The sequence below is a fragment of the Triturus cristatus genome, chromosome 1_2, assembly GCF_964204655.1.
Source record: "Triturus cristatus chromosome 1_2, aTriCri1.1, whole genome shotgun sequence".
NCBI classification, from domain to species: Eukaryota; Metazoa; Chordata; class Amphibia; order Caudata; family Salamandridae; genus Triturus; species Triturus cristatus.
In genome coordinates this window covers 1,160,328,729-1,160,347,111 of record NC_140580.1, presented here as the reverse complement: position 1 = coordinate 1,160,347,111, position 18,383 = coordinate 1,160,328,729, and the positions used below count along the sequence as shown (strand labels likewise).

Below are 18,383 nucleotides of genomic sequence, written 5' to 3'. Positions count from 1 at the left end.
ATCTGCGACCTAGTTCTCTACATTGATGTCAAGCCTGGCTCCAACCAAGTAAAGCGTCTGCGCCCTGGTTCTCTACGTTGAGGCTGAGCCTGGCTCCAACCAAGTAAAGCATCCGCACCCTGGTTTTTAGGTCTCGCCTGACCCAGCGCATGCACTGGTCTGGCGAGACTTATTGAGAGGGCTCCAAAAAGTGCTACCAGGCCAGCCTAGAGCTACAGTGCATGTGCGCGGGCGCGCGCGCCGCGCTTTACCGCGATTACTTTCACTTTCACGGCCGCACGGCCGCTTTGATGTTTGATCGCGACCACTTTCGCGGCCGCAAGGCTGCTTTGCATAGCCAATAGGTCTCGCCTTTGGGACCTTATAAGTATTTAGTTATGCAACTGTTGCATGGCTAAACACTTATAAGGTCCCAAAGGCGAGACCTATTGGCTATGCCAATGCTTGTTTGTGTTGAGGCCGAGACTGGCTCCAACCAAGTAAAGCGTCTGCGCCCTGGTTCTCTACGTTGAGCCCGAGCCTGGCTCCAACCAGGTAAAGCATCTGCGACCTGGTTCTCTACATTGATGTCAAGCCTGGCTCCAACCAAGTAAAGCGTCCGCGCCCTGGTTCTCCACGTTGAGGCCGAGCCTGGCTCCAACCAAGTAAAGCGTCCGCGCCCTGGTTCTCTACGTTGAGCCCGAGCCTGGCTCCAACCAAGTAAAGCGTCCGCGCCCTGGTTCTCTACGTTGAGCCCGAGCCTGGCTCCAACCAGGTAAAGCATCTGCGACCTGGTTCTCTACATTGATGTCAAGCCTGGCTCCAACCAAGTAAAGCGTCCGCGCCCTGGTTCTCCACGTTGAGGCCGAGCCTGGCTCCAACCAAGTAAAGCGTCCACGCCCTGGTTCTCTACGTTGAGCCCGAGCCTGGCTCCAACCAAGTAAAGCGTCTGCGCCCTGGTTCTCTACGTTGAGCCCGAGCCTGGCTCCAACCAGTTAAAGCGTCCGCGCCCTGGTTCTCTACGTTGAGGCCGAGCCTGGCTCCAACCAATTAACCATCCGCACCCTGGTTCTCCACGTTGAGGCCGAGCCTGGCTCCAACCAATTAACCATCCGCACCCTGGTTCACTGTGGAACTTCTGGGCCTTAGACAGGAATGCTGCAGACAAGAGCAGATATGGACTGAAAGAGCTGTGCACCCCCTCCCATCCCAGGCCTTGTTGAATCCATCCCAAGACTTCTGTAACAGACTGGCACGATACTTTCGGGATAGCATTTTGAATGTTTATTCCCATTTTAATCTACCAATGGAAAGTGAGTCCCTTCCCAAATATGCCACGTTGTGCCCTCAGTTCAATCATCGCACTCAATTCCCCCTCATCTCTCTGCCTCAAACTAAAGGTTTGTTGTTGAGGGTTAAATCTTGACCTCCACCTGACCCCTGTTTAACTAAAACTCCCCCACTGGCCCCGGAACATGTTGCAGACTTCCTGCAGTTTTTGTTACTCCTTGGACGGAGGCCATCCTCGCTCTGCCACTTAGAAGACCTAATGCGGACCCGAAGGATCGGAAAAGCGTCCCTCCTCCTTCCCCGCTACCAGGAATAGGTGCATTTATTGTGTCTCATAATATCCTTGAGCCCGCGCAAAATGGTTTCAGGAGTAGCCACAGTACAGAGTCTGCGCTGCGCTCATCACGGCTGCGGACAGCATCCGCGTCAGGTCGATCACGCTGGGCGCCATTCTGGTGATGCAGGGTTTGTCCGCTGCGTTCGACACCATCTCGCCAGTACGGATGAGCCAACAGCTGCAGCAAGTTGGTAGCGGTGGGTTTGCACTTACCCTCCTCCGCTCTTTCCTTACCAACAGAGTACAGACGGTCAGTTGTGGGGTTCCTCAAGGCTCGTCCTCGAGTCGACTCTTTTTAGTGCGCATGTTGCTGCGTTGGCCACATCGGTGCTCTCGCTCTGGTTCCAGGCGCTGTCGTACGCAGATGACACCCAGACCATCATGTCTGTTTCCAACAACCGCACTTTAGGAGCTGAGAGGTTCAATCATTGTATGTCCAGCATTAATAGGTGGACGGAAGGCAACGCCTCAAAACTTAATGCTGACAAAATGGAGGCATTGGTGTGTGGCACCTCGCGATTGGACTATTAAAGCTCATTCTCAATAATAATGCTTCCTCTCTTAACAAACTTCAAGTTGCCCTGAACGGATTCTTAACATCCTGAGGAACCTTTCGGTCAGAGACGGGATTCGTTCCCGCCACTGGCTTACAGAGAGAGGATTCCTTTTAAGGCTCTTTGCATCGGAGAGGTTCCAGCCCACCTCACTCTCTTCCACTGGTTCACCCCTAGTAGGCTTCTCAGACCTCCTTCCACAGGCAGGTGCTGGCTCCTGGATGTCGGAAGGCCAGACGGGGAGGTGGTTCCATCTCAGTTGCTGCTGCCAAACTGTGGAATTCTCTGCCTGCTCAGATCTCGGAAGCTGACTCACTCACTGTAGTAAAAAAACTTCTGAAGACATCTCATTTCCTTTAGCCACTTGGGGAGACTTTCGATTGCTATAGGGTGCCGCCTGCTAGCGCTTAGGTACCTCAGGGTATAGAGCGCTTTAGAAAGGATTTCCGTTTGATTTCACAGTGGCTTCTATTGTATCTCACGGTCTCGCAGTGCCCTGCGGTAGGCACTATGCAATGTTCTGGGTTAGATACTTGCTGCTCTGGGTGGGGTCCTGGCTAAGGCCCCACACACTAATTTGAGTAGTGTTTGGGCTGCCCATGGGGCCAGGCTGTATCTGCTGCTCTGAGGAGCTCCCTGAATGAGTTACTATCAGGTGACCTAGGCAGGACCTAAGAGACACGTAATCAAAAAGTTACAACGGATCTAGACTGCCGCAGCTAGACAAGTGCTAAACCTGCAGTGATATAATCCTTGCAAACCTCCACACTTTCTGCAGTGCTGCACTGCAGCGTGCATGCTGCGCGGCACCTCAGCAGACGTCCACACCTCTGTGTCTCCTACAGTGCTGCACTGCAGCGTGCATGCTGCGCGGGACCTCAGCAGACATCCACACCTCTGTGTCTCCTGCAGTGCTGCACTGCAGTGTGCATGCTGCGTGGGACCTCAGCAGACATCCACAGCTCTGTGTCTCCTGCACTGCAGCACTGCAGCGTGCATGCTGCGTGGGACCTCAGCAGACTTCCACACCTCAGCGTCTCCTGCATTGCTGCACTGCAGCGTGCATGCTGCGCAGGACCTCAGCAGACATCCACACCTCTGTGTCTCCTGCAGTGCTGCACTGCAGCGTGCATGCTGCGCGAGACCTCAGCAGACATCCACACCTCTGTGTCTCCTGCACTGCTGCACTGCAGCATGCATGCTGCACGGAATCTCAGCAGACGTCCACACCTCTGTGTCTCCTGCAGTGCTGCACTGCAGTGTGCATGCTGCGCGGCACCTCAGCAGACGTCCACACCTCTGTGCCTCCTGCAGTGCTGCACTGCAGCGTGCATGCTGCGCGGGACCTCAGCAGACATCCACACCTCTGTGTCACCTGCACTGCTGCACTGCAGCATGCATGCTGCACGGAATCTCAGCAGACTTCCACACCTCAGCGTCTCCTGCATTGCTGCACTGCAGCGTGCATGCTGCGCGGGACCTCAGCGGACATCCACACCTCTGTGTCTCCTGCACTGCTGCACTGCAGTGTGCATGCTGCGTGGGACCTCAGCAGACATCCACACCTCTGTGTCTCCTGCACTGCAGCACTGCAACGTGCATGCTGCGTGGGACCTCAGCAGACTTCCACACCTCAGCGTCTCCTGCATTGCTGCACTGCAGCGTGCATGCTGCGCAGGACCTCAGCAGACGTCCACACCTCTGTGTCTCCTGCAGTGCTGCACTGCAGCGTGCATGCTGTGCGGGACCTCAGCAGACATCCACACCTCTGTGTCTCCTGCACTGCTGCACTGCAGCATGCATGCTGCACGGAATCTCAGCAGACTTCCACACCTCTGTGTCTCCTGCAGTGCTGCACTGCAGCGTGCATGCTGCGCTGGACCTCAGCAGACATCCACACCTCTGTGTCTCCTGCACTGCTGCACTGCAGCGTGCATGCTGCGCGGGACCTCAGCAGACTTCCACACCTCAGTGTCTCCTGCAGTGCTGCACTGCAGCGTGCATGATGCGCAGGACCTCAGCAGACGTCCACACCTCTGTGTCTCCAGCAGTGCTGCACTGCAGCGTGCATGCTACGTGGGACGTCAGCAGACATCCACACCTCTGTGTCTCCTGCACTGCTGCACTGCAGCATGAATGCTGAACGGAATCTCAGCAGACGTCCACACCTCTGTGTCTCCTGCAGTGCTGCACTACAGCGTGTATGCTGCGCAGGACCTCAGCAGACGTCCACACCTCTGTGACTCCTGCAGTGATGCACTGCAGCGTGTATGCTGCGCGGTACCTCAGCAGACTTCCACACCTCTTTGTCTCCTTCAGTGCTGCACTGCAAGGTGCATGCTGAGGCAGGGCAGCAGCAGGCTTCCACACCTCCTGCAGTGCTGCACTGCAGCATACATGCTGAGACAGGACAGCAGCAGACTACCACACCTCCACGCCTTCTGGAGTGCTGCACTGCTGCGTTTATGTCCACACCTCCTGCAGTGCTGCACGGCAGTGTGCATGCTGAGACAGGACTGCCTTAGACTACCACACCTCCACACCTTCTGGAGTGCTGCACTGCTGCGTGCATGATGAGACAGGAACTGCAGCACACTTTCCAACCTCCACATCTCCTTCAGTGCTGCAGTGTAGCATGCATATCCATTCTTCCCGTCAGTGCTGCACTGCATCGTGCATGCTGTGACAGGCCTGCAGTACACTTCCAAACCGCCACATCTCCTGCAGTGCTGCAGTGCAGCATGCACGTCCATGCCTCCTGCAGTGCAGCCCTGCAGCGTGCATGCTGAGGCAGGACAGCAGCAGACTTTCACACTTCCTGCAGTGCTGCATTGCAGCGTGCATGCTGAGGCAGAACGACAGCAGACTTTCACACTTCCTACAGCACTGACTGCACTGCAGTGTGCATGCTGAGACAGGACTGCAGCAGACTTTCACACCTCCTGCAGTGCTGCATTGCAGCATGCACGTCCATGCCTCCTGCAGTGCAGCCCTGCAGCGTGCATGCTGAGACAGGACTGCAGCAGACTTTCACACCTCCTGCAGTGCTGCATTGCAGTGTGCATGCTGAGGCTGAACGACAGCAGACTTTCACACTTCCTACAGCACTGACTGCACTGCAGTGTGCATGCCGAGACAGGTCTGCAGCAGACTTCCACACCTGTTGGAGGTATGTGTTCACGAGTATAGTGTGTTGGGGGTGTTTGCGGGTACAGTGTGATGGAAGTGCATGTCAGCGGGTGCAGTGTGTTGAGGTCCGTCAGTGAGTATAGTGTGGTGCACTGCAGCGTGCGTGATGAGGCACGAATGCTCTGGCATGCCACCAGCCCAAGCCACTCACAGGCAGTATGTCAACCATCATTCACCCAACCACACCTAACAGAATTTAATACAGAAAAGCTGAACTTTCGTTTTCTTTCCTTGCAGACAATCCCTCCTGACCAGGAGCTGCTGGTCTGGTATGGAAACTCACACAACACCTTCCTGGGGATCCCCGGGGTGCCAGGCCTGGAGGAGGAGCAGAAAAAAGCCAAGACAGGTGAGTGGTACCCAGAGTCCGCTGACTGCATCCGGTGTTAGAAGGAGTGATGTGCTAGCAAATCTACACCCCAAAATGCTGTGCCTCCAATAACCCAACACCTTCTACCTGCTGACAAACACACTGTGTCCAGTGACATCTCCAATACACTGCACTCACTGGCACACACCTCCATCACACTGCCACACCCCCAGTTCAATGCACCTGCTGACACCCCAACACACTGCACCCGCTGACATGCACCTCCAACACATTGTACTCACTGACACTCACCTACATCACACTGCACTCACGGACACTCACCTCCATCACACTGCACTCACTGACACTCACCTCCATCACACTGCACTCACTGACACTCACCTCCATCACACGGACACACCTTCAACTCACTGCATCTGCTGACACCCCAACTGACTGCACATGCTGACTCCCCGAACACACTGCACACAGTGACACACCCCAACACACTGCACCCAGTGACACACACCTCTACCAAACTGCACTCGCTGATACCTCCCCAAAACACTGCACCCACTGTCGCACACCAAACACACTGCAACCGCTGACATGTGCCTGCAACACACTGCACCTGCTGACACACACCGTACTCGCTGACATCCCACAAAACACTGCACCCACTGTCGCACACCAAACACACTGCAACCGCTGACATGTGCCTGCAACACACTGCACCTGCTGACACACACCGTACTCGCTGACATCCCACAAAACACTGCACCCACTGTCGCACACCAAACACACTGCAACCGCTGACATGTGCCTGCAACACACTGCACCTGCTGACACACACCGTACTCGCTGACATCCCACAAAACACTGCACCCACTGTCGCACACCAAACACACTGCAACCGCTGACATGTGCCTGCAACACACTGCACCTGCTGACACACACCGTACTCGCTGACATCCCACAAAACACTGCACCCACTGTCGCACACCAAACACACTGCAACCGCTGACATGTGCCTGCAACACACTGCACCTGCTGACACACACCGTACTCGCTGACATCCCACAAAACACTGCACCCACTGTCGCACACCAAACACACTGCAACCGCTGACATGTGCCTGCAACACACTGCACCTGCTGACACACACCGTACTCGCTGACATCCCACAAAACACTGCACCCACTGTCGCACACCAAACACACTGCAACCGCTGACATGTGCCTGCAACACACTGCACCTGCTGACACACACCGTACTCGCTGACATCCCACAAAACACTGCACCCACTGTCGCACACCAAACACACTGCAACCGCTGACATGTGCCTGCAACACACTGCACCTGCTGACACACACCGTACTCGCTGACATCCCACAAAACACTGCACCCACTGTCGCACACCAAACACACTGCAACCGCTGACATGTGCCTGCAACACACTGCACCTGCTGACACACACCGTACTCGCTGACATCCCACAAAACACTGCACCCGCTGTCACACCCCCAACACACTGCACTCGTTCACACATTCCTCAACGACACTGTACTCGCTGACACTCCAAAAACACACAGCACCCGCTACCACATCTCCCAACACACTGCACACACTGACATGCACCTAAAATACACTGCACTCACTGACATACACCTACCTACCTCTCAACACACCTTCAACACACTGCAACCACGCTTCCATCACACTGTACCTGCTGGCACACACATCTCCAACATACTGCATTCCCTGACAAGCACCTGCAACACATTGCACCCACTGACACACACCACTAACACACTGCACTTCCTGACACAGTTCCAACAGACTCAACCCATTGACACACACCTCTAAAACACTGTACTCGCTCACACACAACTCCAGCACACTGCACCCTCTGACACACACCTCCTTCACACTGTACCCACTAACATACATCTCCAACACACTGCATCCACCGACACACCTCCAACACACTGCATCCACCGACACACCTCCAACACACTGCATCCACTAGCACACACCTCCAACACACTGTACCCACTGACGAACACTGCCCTAACACTCCACCCACTAAAACAGACCCCCAACACACTGTGCTCGCTGACTCACACCTCTGACAGATTGTATCCACTAACACACACTTTCAACACACTACACCCACGGACATCCCTGCAACACACTGCACCCACTTACACACACCTCCGTCACACTGTACCCACTAACACAAACCTCTAACACACTGTACTCACTAATACACACCTCCAACACATTGTATCCACCGAAAAACACCTGAAACATATTGTATTCACTAACAAATACCTCCTGCACACTACACCCACTGACACACAACTCCATCACTTTGCACCCGCTGACACACTCTGAGTGGAGACGATCTGTTGGAGAACAGATTAGCTCCACTCACAACCCTACCACCTGTACCCACTACCACACCTCCAATGCACAATACCCACTCAACACACTGTACCCACTAAGAAGCACTACCAACACTCTCGATCCACTGATACTCTGACACACACCTTCAACGCACTGGGTTTATTTACAAGCCCCTTGGGCCTCAGGTGCGTCACGAGGCCCGAGTGCAGACCCTTATCTGCGAGACCACGCAAAGCCACGTTGCTTGGCTTTTCATGGCCTCGTAGATATGGTGTAAGGCAACCCAGCGCAAGTCAGGGAGGCGTTCCTTGGCGTTGCGATGGGTGTTCCCATGCATCACCCATGGGTTTTGATACATTCCCAGATTTACAAGAATCTGTACGCTTGGGAATGCGGCAAAACTAAATGTCTCCCTATGGCAGGCATAAGTAGGAGAAATCTCTTTATTTCTCCTCCTTGTTTCCCCTTTCCATGTGCGCTGCATTGTGCAACAGATATAGAAAGAGGACAACGCCTCTGTCAATTCTTCTGGTGTAGGAGGGTGTCCGTTCCTGCACAAAAACCATCCTGTCAACAATGCAGATACCCTTGTACCATGGTGCCAGGGTGCCTGCTTTGGCGCTAGGCAGTCAATTGTGCAACAGCACAAGGAAAAGGGCATAAATGTGATATATTGTCTTAAATACAGGGCATTCCAGCCCTTTCATTTTGATGTAGGGCAGCACAGCAAGAAAACTTGTGGCGCTGTCCAACGCCAAAGACACATAAATGAGGCCACTGTACCCAGTCACACCACCAACACAGTGTAGCCACTAACATCCCACCACTCTGTGCCTGCTAACACACACCACCAACACAGAGTGCCCACTCACACTTCAAGAAACAGTACCCACTAACCCACATCCAACACACCCTACCAGCTGACACACATACACTGCACCTGCTGACACCCCAAAACATTGCACCCGCTGACACACACCACCAACAACCTGTGCCCACTGACACATCTCCAACACATTGTACCTGCACGTCCTGTGCCCACAGGCACGCAACCATCATACTGTACTCACTGATATATCAACACACTGCACTCTCTGACAAACACCTGCAACACATTGTATCCACTGTCAGAGCAACACCCTGTGTGTGCTGACACACACCACTAACATGCAGTTCCTGCTCACATCACAAGAAACGATACTATCTGACACCCCAAAGCACTGTGAGCACTGGCAGCCCAACACCCTGTGTCTGCTGACACTAGCCTCCAGAAAACATGCTGTGCCAACTCAGACCTCAAACCCGCTGCACCGTCTGACACCCCAAAGCACTGTGAGCACTGACAGCCCAACACCCTGTGTCTGCTGACACTAGCCTCCAGAAAACATGCTGTGCCCACTCAGACCTCAAACCCGCTGCACCCTCTGACACCTCAAAATCCCCGGAGTCTGAAACAAACATCCATTACATTATGCCCACAGACCTGGCAATGCCCTATGCCAGCTGGCACCCCAGTACTCTGTGTTTACTGACATTTAACGTGGGCACTGACACCAGGCACTGTCTGCCTGCTGACGCATGAATACCCTGTGATCAGTAAAACCCACCAAAAACATTCTGTGCCCACCGATACCCACATGTTGTGCCCATAAGATCTGAATCTCCATCAGATCCCTGTCCCCTGAAGACTCTTCATCTTGCCCTGGATTCGATTGCCAACTTTTTGCCGAACGAACTCCCGCTCACGCTGCAACCAGGACTCTTTCCAAGCTCATGGAAAGAACCAATCGTGACTTCTCTTCTTAAAAAAGCTAAGGCAGACCACGAAGACTTGAAAAAGTTCCACCCCATATCCCTGTCACCAGCTCCCGCTGAGATACTGGGAAAATGAATGAACCAGAAATTAAATAAATTGATTGGGACTCATGATATGATTGGCCACTCGCAAAACGGGTTCAGGAGTGGCCAAAGTACAGAATCGACGCTCATTGCGGCTGCTGGTAGTATCCAGCGCCAGATTGATAGGGGGTGGCGGCTATACTTGTAATGCTCGATTTATCTGCAGCATTTGACACCCTCTCGCCAGTACGGATGGCCCAACGTCTACAGCATCTTGGTGTTCGTGGTTCCGCCCTGAAGCCCACTCTTTCTCAATCAACAGAAAACAAATTGTTAGCTGCGTGGGTTTCTGGGCGGAAGCCTTTAGCCTCCCCTGTGGTGTGCTCCTGGGCTCATCTTTGAGCCCGGCCCTTTTTAATACATTTATGGCCCCACTGGCAGAAGTAGTGCCCTCCTTTGGGTTCCATGTACTATCGTATGCCAAGGACAGCTAGATCCTCGTGTCTGTCTCAAACGTCCCTACGTCGGTGGCAGAGAAGTTCAACCAATGCATGACTAGTGTCAGCAGGTGGATGAGAGCCAATGCCCTAAAACTGAATGCAGGAAAAACTGAGGTTCTAGTGTTTGGCACACAGGAATCCACCTGGTGCAATATCTGGTGGCCGGAGGACGGCGGACCCCTTGCCACTCCAGTGAATTCAGACGAACCCTGGGTGCCATCTTTGATAACACCTTGAGCTTTGACACTCAGCTCAGCCGCACCCCCAGCACGTGATTCCTCATCACCAGGGCCTTGTGGAAGATCTTTCCAAACCTGCCGTGCTGGGCCTTTTCTTTTTCCCATGGGTCTCACTTTACAGTCGGTCCACAGTCAAAGCTAGCGCGGCGACGCCTGGTTGCTGAGGCAGCCATGCGCTCTACTCATTTTATAACATAACATTCCCATGGAACTGCGTCCATCTGTCATCCTCAGTCTGGTCACCTCACGATTGGATCACTACAATTCTCTATACCTCAGCATTAAAACCTCCTGCCTTAATAATCTTAAAATTGCCCAGAATGCAGCAGGCCATTTGGTCCTGAACATCCCCAAAGACCCCTCGGTCAGGGGCGGGATTCATTCCCTTCATTGGCTCATCGTCAGAAAAAGGTTTACTTTTTAAGCTCTCTGTAGGGTGTCCTCAGCCCTGCATCAGAAAGGGCCGAGTCAACTCAACTCACTCTTTGGATGACTCACTCCTAGCAGGCGTCTCAGATCTTCCCTCCATTATTCCTGGATTTCGGAGGCCAGATGGGGAAGTCACTCTATCTTGGTGGCCTCAGCCACATTTTAGAACACCCTTCCCACCCACATCTCTGGACTTGACTCTTTCTGTTTTAAAAAACACATCTGAAAATGTGGCTTTTCTCTTTCCATACCTCGTAGCCATCTTCTGCCCTCTTACTCATCCTCAGTGCTCGATGACGCCTTTCAAGGCGCTATGCCCGCTAAAAGAGACGCAAGAGGCTGTCCGTCCCCTGTATCCACGGACAGAAGCCCCCAGCACACTGTGCCATACTGGCATGCTCCCTAAAACACGATGCCGCTGGCACTGGGGAACAACATTTGTGCCACTGGCATGCACCCCAAGTACACTATGCCAGTACCTGCCACAGGAGGCCGAACAGCTCCAGAGTCTGTGACTCAGAGACGGGGTCTAGTGCACATTAATTAAGACTTTTGAAATTACTTTGATTAAGAAGGTTTTTGAAGCACATTTCTTAAGTTGTTTTTATATTTCAGATTGCTCAACATTTCTGCTTTCTTAGTTCTGCTTTCTGTATTTAGTTGTATATTTAGAATGCTCTGTCTTGTGTTCCTACTTCACTTTCTCTATATTTTGCTTTTTCTTCCAATTACATTATGTTTGCTTTGAATTACATTCCATTGTTATACAACGTATGTTATTTGTATTCTGTTAAATGTATAACATTGCGGTTCAGAGTTCAAATGTACCACGTTATGTGTCCTATATTTCCCTTCACATTGCCTATGTCCTATATTTAATTTTGTTTGCTGTGCTAGATTTTCTGTTTTCAAAGTTCCATTTTCCTTTTTTTAATTTCCAAAATTACGTTCGTTCTTTTTGCGCTTTATGTTATTTTTTCTATTTTCTTTCACCCTTATTATTTTATGACGTATTTTTTGTATTCTCTTTCATTTCCTATTTTCCCTTTTATGTTTCTTATGTTCTTTTGTACATTTAGTTTAATGCTGTCCATGTACTATCCTAACCAATCACAAGCTAGAGTAAGGTGGCAATTGGAAGAAAGAAAGTAGCGTACTGTGAACCAGAATTGTGGTCCAGTACAGAAATCCAGACCAGGGATATGACTGAACTGTTGTCTCCTGTCAAGGGAAGTCATCCTTTATGGAAGAGGAAACCTCACGCACATATTGTGTCACGCTTCGTCATCAGCAACCTCTCCCTACCCTGGTCGGGCAATGCCCCCGAGGCGGACCCAACCTCCTCGAAGACTCTACCGGAAGAAACGAGTTCTTAGATCAAATCTACTGGAAAAAGCAAAAGGTGCTTCCAGATTAATCTTAAAATACATTAGTGTTCCTGGGTTATTACCTTTAATCAGCAGGTCACTACGTGTGACTAAAACCCAAAGTGGGCGGGTCTGAGGAGAGTAACGGCTCAAACGCATCTACAATCTGCCCAATAATCTAGGAACACTAAGGTATTTTTAGCTTAATCTGGACCCCCTTTCTGCTTTGCCCAGTAGATTTTATTTAAGAACTCCCTCCTATGGTTAGCGTCTTCCAGGCGGTTGAGTCCGCCTCAGTGGCACTGCCCTACCAGGGTGGGGACAGGATGCGGGTGATGACATTATGTGTGTGAGGTTTCCTCTTCCATAAAGGAGGACTTCCCTTGACGGGAGACAACGTTTCGGTCATATCCCTAGTCTGGATTTCTGTCTGGACCACAATTCGGGAACACAGTACGCTACTTTCTTAGTTCCAATCGCCACCGTACTCTTGCTTGTGATTGGTTTGAGTCTAAGAGACGTACAGTGTCATAATCCTCTCCTCTCCGTCTCTTGTGTTTTCCTCAAGGACTGTCCTATACTTTTTATGTTACATTGAAGTTTTCATCTTCACTTGAGCATTTTTGTATTGTTATACCTCATGGTTTGTGTTTTCTATGTTGCTTTACATTTCACACATAACATTTTATGTTTTTAGATTCTATTTTATATTTGTATTTGCTATTTTATATGTCTGTTCTGTTGTAAATAATAGAAACTGTTACATCCTGTTTACGTTTTGTTCAGGACTTGATATATTTTGATTTCTGAGTTAGGTGTAATGTTTCCTGTGTGGGGTTTTCATCTCATGCATGGTTTTATGCTCTGTTATGCCTTCTTTTGTGAGGGACGTTATATTTCCTTTATTCAGTCTTATAGATTTTACGCTCTATTTCAGAAATTCAGCTTTAGGTTGCTTTTTCATTTCTTTCTTATGTTTTTTATATCTTATTTTTCATTTGTTCAATTGTATTTCCCATATTTTTTTCATGCCATTCATGGCTTTATCTATATTTAGTATCTTGCATTTTTGGGAGTCCCATGTTGACTTTTCCATTTCCTTTTTTCTTTCATGTGTCTACTATTTGTATGTTTTTGTTGTATAGTTAAATTTCATCTACTCCGTCTTACATGTTATGCCCCTTTGTTACCTGTATGTTTTGTGTCGTTTGTTCTTTTTACCGTGTTGCATTACTTATGCTTACATTCTTTTCATGTTTTTCATGTTTCTCCTCACATGGAATGTTATGCCTTCTTCGGTGATAAACCATAGCTTGCTGTGTGTAGTTTGCTCTCACGGTTCACGTATTCTGTCTTACATTTGTATGTCCTGTTTTTTCCTCTTGTTCTGCCTATTGTGTTATTTTACCTTTGTTTATATTATTTTCATGTCCCCCTCATCCTGGAATATTATGCCTTCTTCGGTGATAAACCATAGCTTGCTGTGTGTAGTGTGCCCTCGTGGTTCATGTCGTCTCACCCACGCCTACTCTCTGTCTCCTTCACAGATGACTTTGGCGCCCTGGACCCGGCCTGCTCCGCCACAGGGCGCATGCGCTGCGTGATCTGCCACCGGGGGTTCAACTCACGAAGCAACCTGCGCTCCCACATGCGCATCCACACCCTGGACAAGCCCTTCGTCTGCCGCTTCTGCAACCGCCGCTTCAGCCAGTCGTCCACCCTGCGCAACCATGTGCGCCTGCACACGGGCGAGCGCCCCTACAAGTGCCAGGTGTGCCAAAGCGCCTACTCCCAGCTGGCGGGGCTCCGGGCGCACCAGAAGAGCGCCAGGCACCGGCCCCCCAGCGGCTCCCTGCAGGCGCACTCGCCCACCCTGCCCGTGCCACATCCGGCCTCCCTGGCGCACCACATCCCCACTCTGGTTCTGTGAGGCGCGGCGGGGCGCCTGGCACCCAGGCCTGGCATGGATCCAAAGGCTGGCTTGTGACCCACGGACTCACCGATGCACCCGCCGTGGAAGGGTCCACAGAGGGACAGGGCTTCTCCACGGACCCGGCCACGTGCCCGTCATGACTTCTCTGGACAATAAATGTATTCTATTTCTGGGCAAACACTTGTGCTAAACTCAAACTCCGCGCCCTCTGAGAGACGCTTGTGCTGAGCAAGAACGGGGAGGGCACGGGGTGCCGGAGCTGAGGCATGGGGGCAGGCACCCCCACAAGGGGGCCGGTGTCTGCTGGGTACACAGAGGCCTGGCCCCGGAATATGCCTCGTTTGTCAGAGAGGCAGGTTGGGATCCCGGCGCTTCCACCCCTGCCCAGGCAGGTGCACGAACCAAGGAAACAAACATCGGATCGCCTGGTCTCTGAACCCCTCTGAACCCACCCAGAGGCATGAGCTATCCAAAGGGGGGCAAGGACCGAACAGGCATGGGGAGTGCGCCCCTGCCCACCCTGCCCAACAGTTAATGAACAGTGACCAAACCCCCCCTCCACCTCCAGGGGCGCCGATGGAGAGGCCACGACTGAAAGGCCAGAAGAACCACGCTACTGCCCCCCTCCCCACTCCAGAGGGGACCCCTTGAGTTGTCAGGATGGACTCAGGGAGAATGAATGAGTACATGACTACCCCCTCCCCTCCTCCAGCCCTAACGCAGTGATGACCCCAGAAAGGCCAGGACTGGGCGAGCACGGCAACAACTCCCTTGCCATCCAGAGGGGCCAAGGATTGAATGGACATTTAGCTACAGCATGACCAAAATACCGAGCACTTAAAGACTTGGAAATGTCTCCCCAAGTAAAACCTACCAGCACCCAGTCAGCGGGGTGCATTCGCTAGCCACCGGTTTTTGCTTCCGGCGGCAAAGAATTGCTTCTTGGACTACCATGATGCAACCCTTTTAACTGGAACTTTGAGAAATATTCCAAATGAGAGGAAATCATTTGTCATGTTCCTACAGTAGGAGCTGCTTTGTGCAAAACCTATTCCTTCTTTGATAGCACACTGCCACCCGGTGGCGAGTATCCGCACTGCACATTAACTTAAGGCAGACAGCGCACCGGCAGGCAGAACTATGTCCTGCACCCAATACAGTTGGATTTCCTTTTGTAAACATAAAATATACATCTATACATATATATATATATATACACACATATACATATATAAATCTATACATAATTATATATGAAGTTTAAAATATATTGAGTCAACTCGAACTATGCTCTACTTCCAGAAAAAAGTCACTTTAACTTTGTAAATACTCATGTAAAACATTTGTTTACAAAGCTTTGAACGATTGCTTGATTATATCTGTATAAAATGTGTACATAATTTCTACTTTATGCTCTTCCGTGTATTCCAAATAAAATTCCTGACCACTTTTCTGACTAATGCCTAAGAGTTAAACATGAATTTGAGGCAGGCAAAGTCTGCCCAGGCGCTCCCAACCTGCCCACCTCTGGCGACTCTAGACACAAGGGGGCTTATTTATAAGCACCTTGTGCCACCAGTGTGTCCCAAAGGGTTAGTAAATACGTCCAAAAGACTATTAATGGACAACAGCTGACTAAGGTTTCTCAAGTTTATTCTGCCCCGGATGACACACTCTATTCCACGCCACACCAAGTACCACCACATAGCAATATACTACACCACACAAACAGCACACCTCTAAGTCACAGTCCACCATACAATACCACACCACACCTGTCATATTACTCCTCTTACCATGATAGAACGCACCCACCCACCTTATAACTCACTATCTCTTCAAACCAAAGCACAACAAGCAGTGTTAAATCATATTTTATTCAACATTCTGCAACATACTGCGCTTTGTACTACAAGCTGCATGAAACAGGTCACCAATTCTCACTAAGCGCCATGCCACCCGCTAAACACTGCATCAATCACAATACAACATACAACACAACCACCAAACATCACACCCCACTCTGCTATCAAATCCAATAACATTTCACCCTGATATCTTATGCTTGCATAATTCAGGGCACCACATTGCACATGCCACACCACATGATACTATATGATACCATAGGGCACAACAGGTCAGCTTCCTTCTCCATCCAGCGCCACAAAGCACCACATAAATGTGTACTTGGCCACACTACTTCCAACCTTGCCCACGTGACACCTGACCACTCAGCACACTGCATGAGACTCTCGCACATTTCAGAGAATCCAGAGAATGCCGTTCATGTCGACAAATCTCAAGAAACCTTTCTGCAGAACCACTCAACCAAGCCGTACCTCATAACAACACCACACACTCCCAACACCAGAACATAATCACACCACCGCACATATCCACACTTCACACTACGTATTCACACACTCCACAATATAACACCATCATGACTAGGCTAGCACATTAAGCAGCATAGCATCCCACACCACACCACCACTAGGCCATCTTATCACATCACTTGTCACTACACACCACAGTAAATAAAAACAACTCACACTTGGAATCACACTAAATCACTCCACACCACCACACACTAGTCAAAACACATCTCATCCAACAACACCACCAGTGCCAAATCCCACCAAACCACTCCACACCATCTCTGCAACACAATACCACTGCTTCAACACCACTCTACAACATGCCGCCACATAATACGCCTGACATTGGCACGTTCTGCTGTGTCATTTGTCAGCAGTTGACACTGCACTACACCCTGCACCATTATACTACCTCACTATATAACCTAAATCACTTAGCCATGCAATAGCAGATTAAAGTACCCACCACTAAACCATACTGGGCATGATATCATCACCCTCCCTCCATCACCAAACTTCACACACATTACCAAAGAACAATGGGCACAACTCCATCACCAAACTTCACACACATTACCAAAGAACAATGGCACAACTTTGAACAATAACTCCCCATGCAACAACATGACCACACTTAGCAATTCCATACACTAATAGCTCCACACGACACACCACCTGCTTCCACAACTCACTACACAATAAAACTCCATATTACACAATACTGCCAATCACCACTTTACAGTGCAGATCACAATCATGCCTACATCTCCTTACACAAAACCACTCTACACGTTACTATACCACTTCCCACCACCACATGACAATTTTACAACACCATTGAACAACACCACAAGTCACCACACCGTTACACAGCACTCTTCCGGCAGACCACACCTACCCCTGCTCATCCCTCCGCAGCATCCCTTCCAGACTCCACCATCTCACTCCATATTACACCACTCAGTGACACTTGAGCTGTCGGAAATATGTTGGCTGAGATGTTACCTGGGCGAAATATGAGCTGGCAAGACCCTATAGTCATGAGGACACATGAACCAGGGAAAGACTGGAGCAAAAGAAACACATGAGCAAGAGAGACCGATGGCTCAAAGAGATATATGAGCAAGAGAGACAGACAGGAGCGACAGATGGACCACGGAGACACATGACATGGGAGGTACATGGTCACAGGAAGTTATGTTATGTTAATTTAATTTGATATTGTACACGAATCACCCCGGGAGGGGTATCTTGGCAATGAGCAGATCTCAGGCAGGAGAAACGCAGAGGTTGTGGGCTGGGCAAGCTGTGTCCAGGAAGTTCCAGGTATGGGAGGCCACAGGCCTCGGAGGCTGCAGAGGGTCTCAGGGGCTGTGGGAGGCTACAGACCTCCAATGATGTGAGCTAGGAAGTAGGGTTTGGGAAGACTCTGGCCAGGGCTTAATTTGAATCAGTGTTTGCAGGTGGGGCCTTCCAGCACACATTTTTAGAGACAGTAACTTTTTTTCTCCATCATTAGACTTTGCCTGTGAACAAGAAAGAAGAAGGCAGAAAAGGGAGCGAGGAAGAGAGTGATGGAAAGACAATGACGAAAGGAGAAAGTGAGGATGAAAAAGAACCTGCAAGAGTG

At 50.6% G+C, this 18,383-nt stretch overlaps 1 protein-coding gene across 1 annotated transcript in view; it reads left to right on the top strand.

Moving 5' to 3' along the window:
- Nucleotides 1–15,814, top strand: part of PRDM12 (PR/SET domain 12) — a 44,271-nt gene extending 28,457 nt beyond the window's left edge. The window contains exons 4-5 of the mRNA XM_085613967.1: nucleotides 5,587–5,698; nucleotides 13,990–15,814. Of these exons, the coding sequence (XP_085470093.1) occupies nucleotides 5,587–5,698; nucleotides 13,990–14,372 (495 nt within the window). The 3' untranslated portion in view covers nucleotides 14,373–15,814. The remainder of the gene's footprint in view (nucleotides 1–5,586; nucleotides 5,699–13,989) is intronic.
- Nucleotides 15,815–18,383: the final 2,569 nt, after the last annotated feature.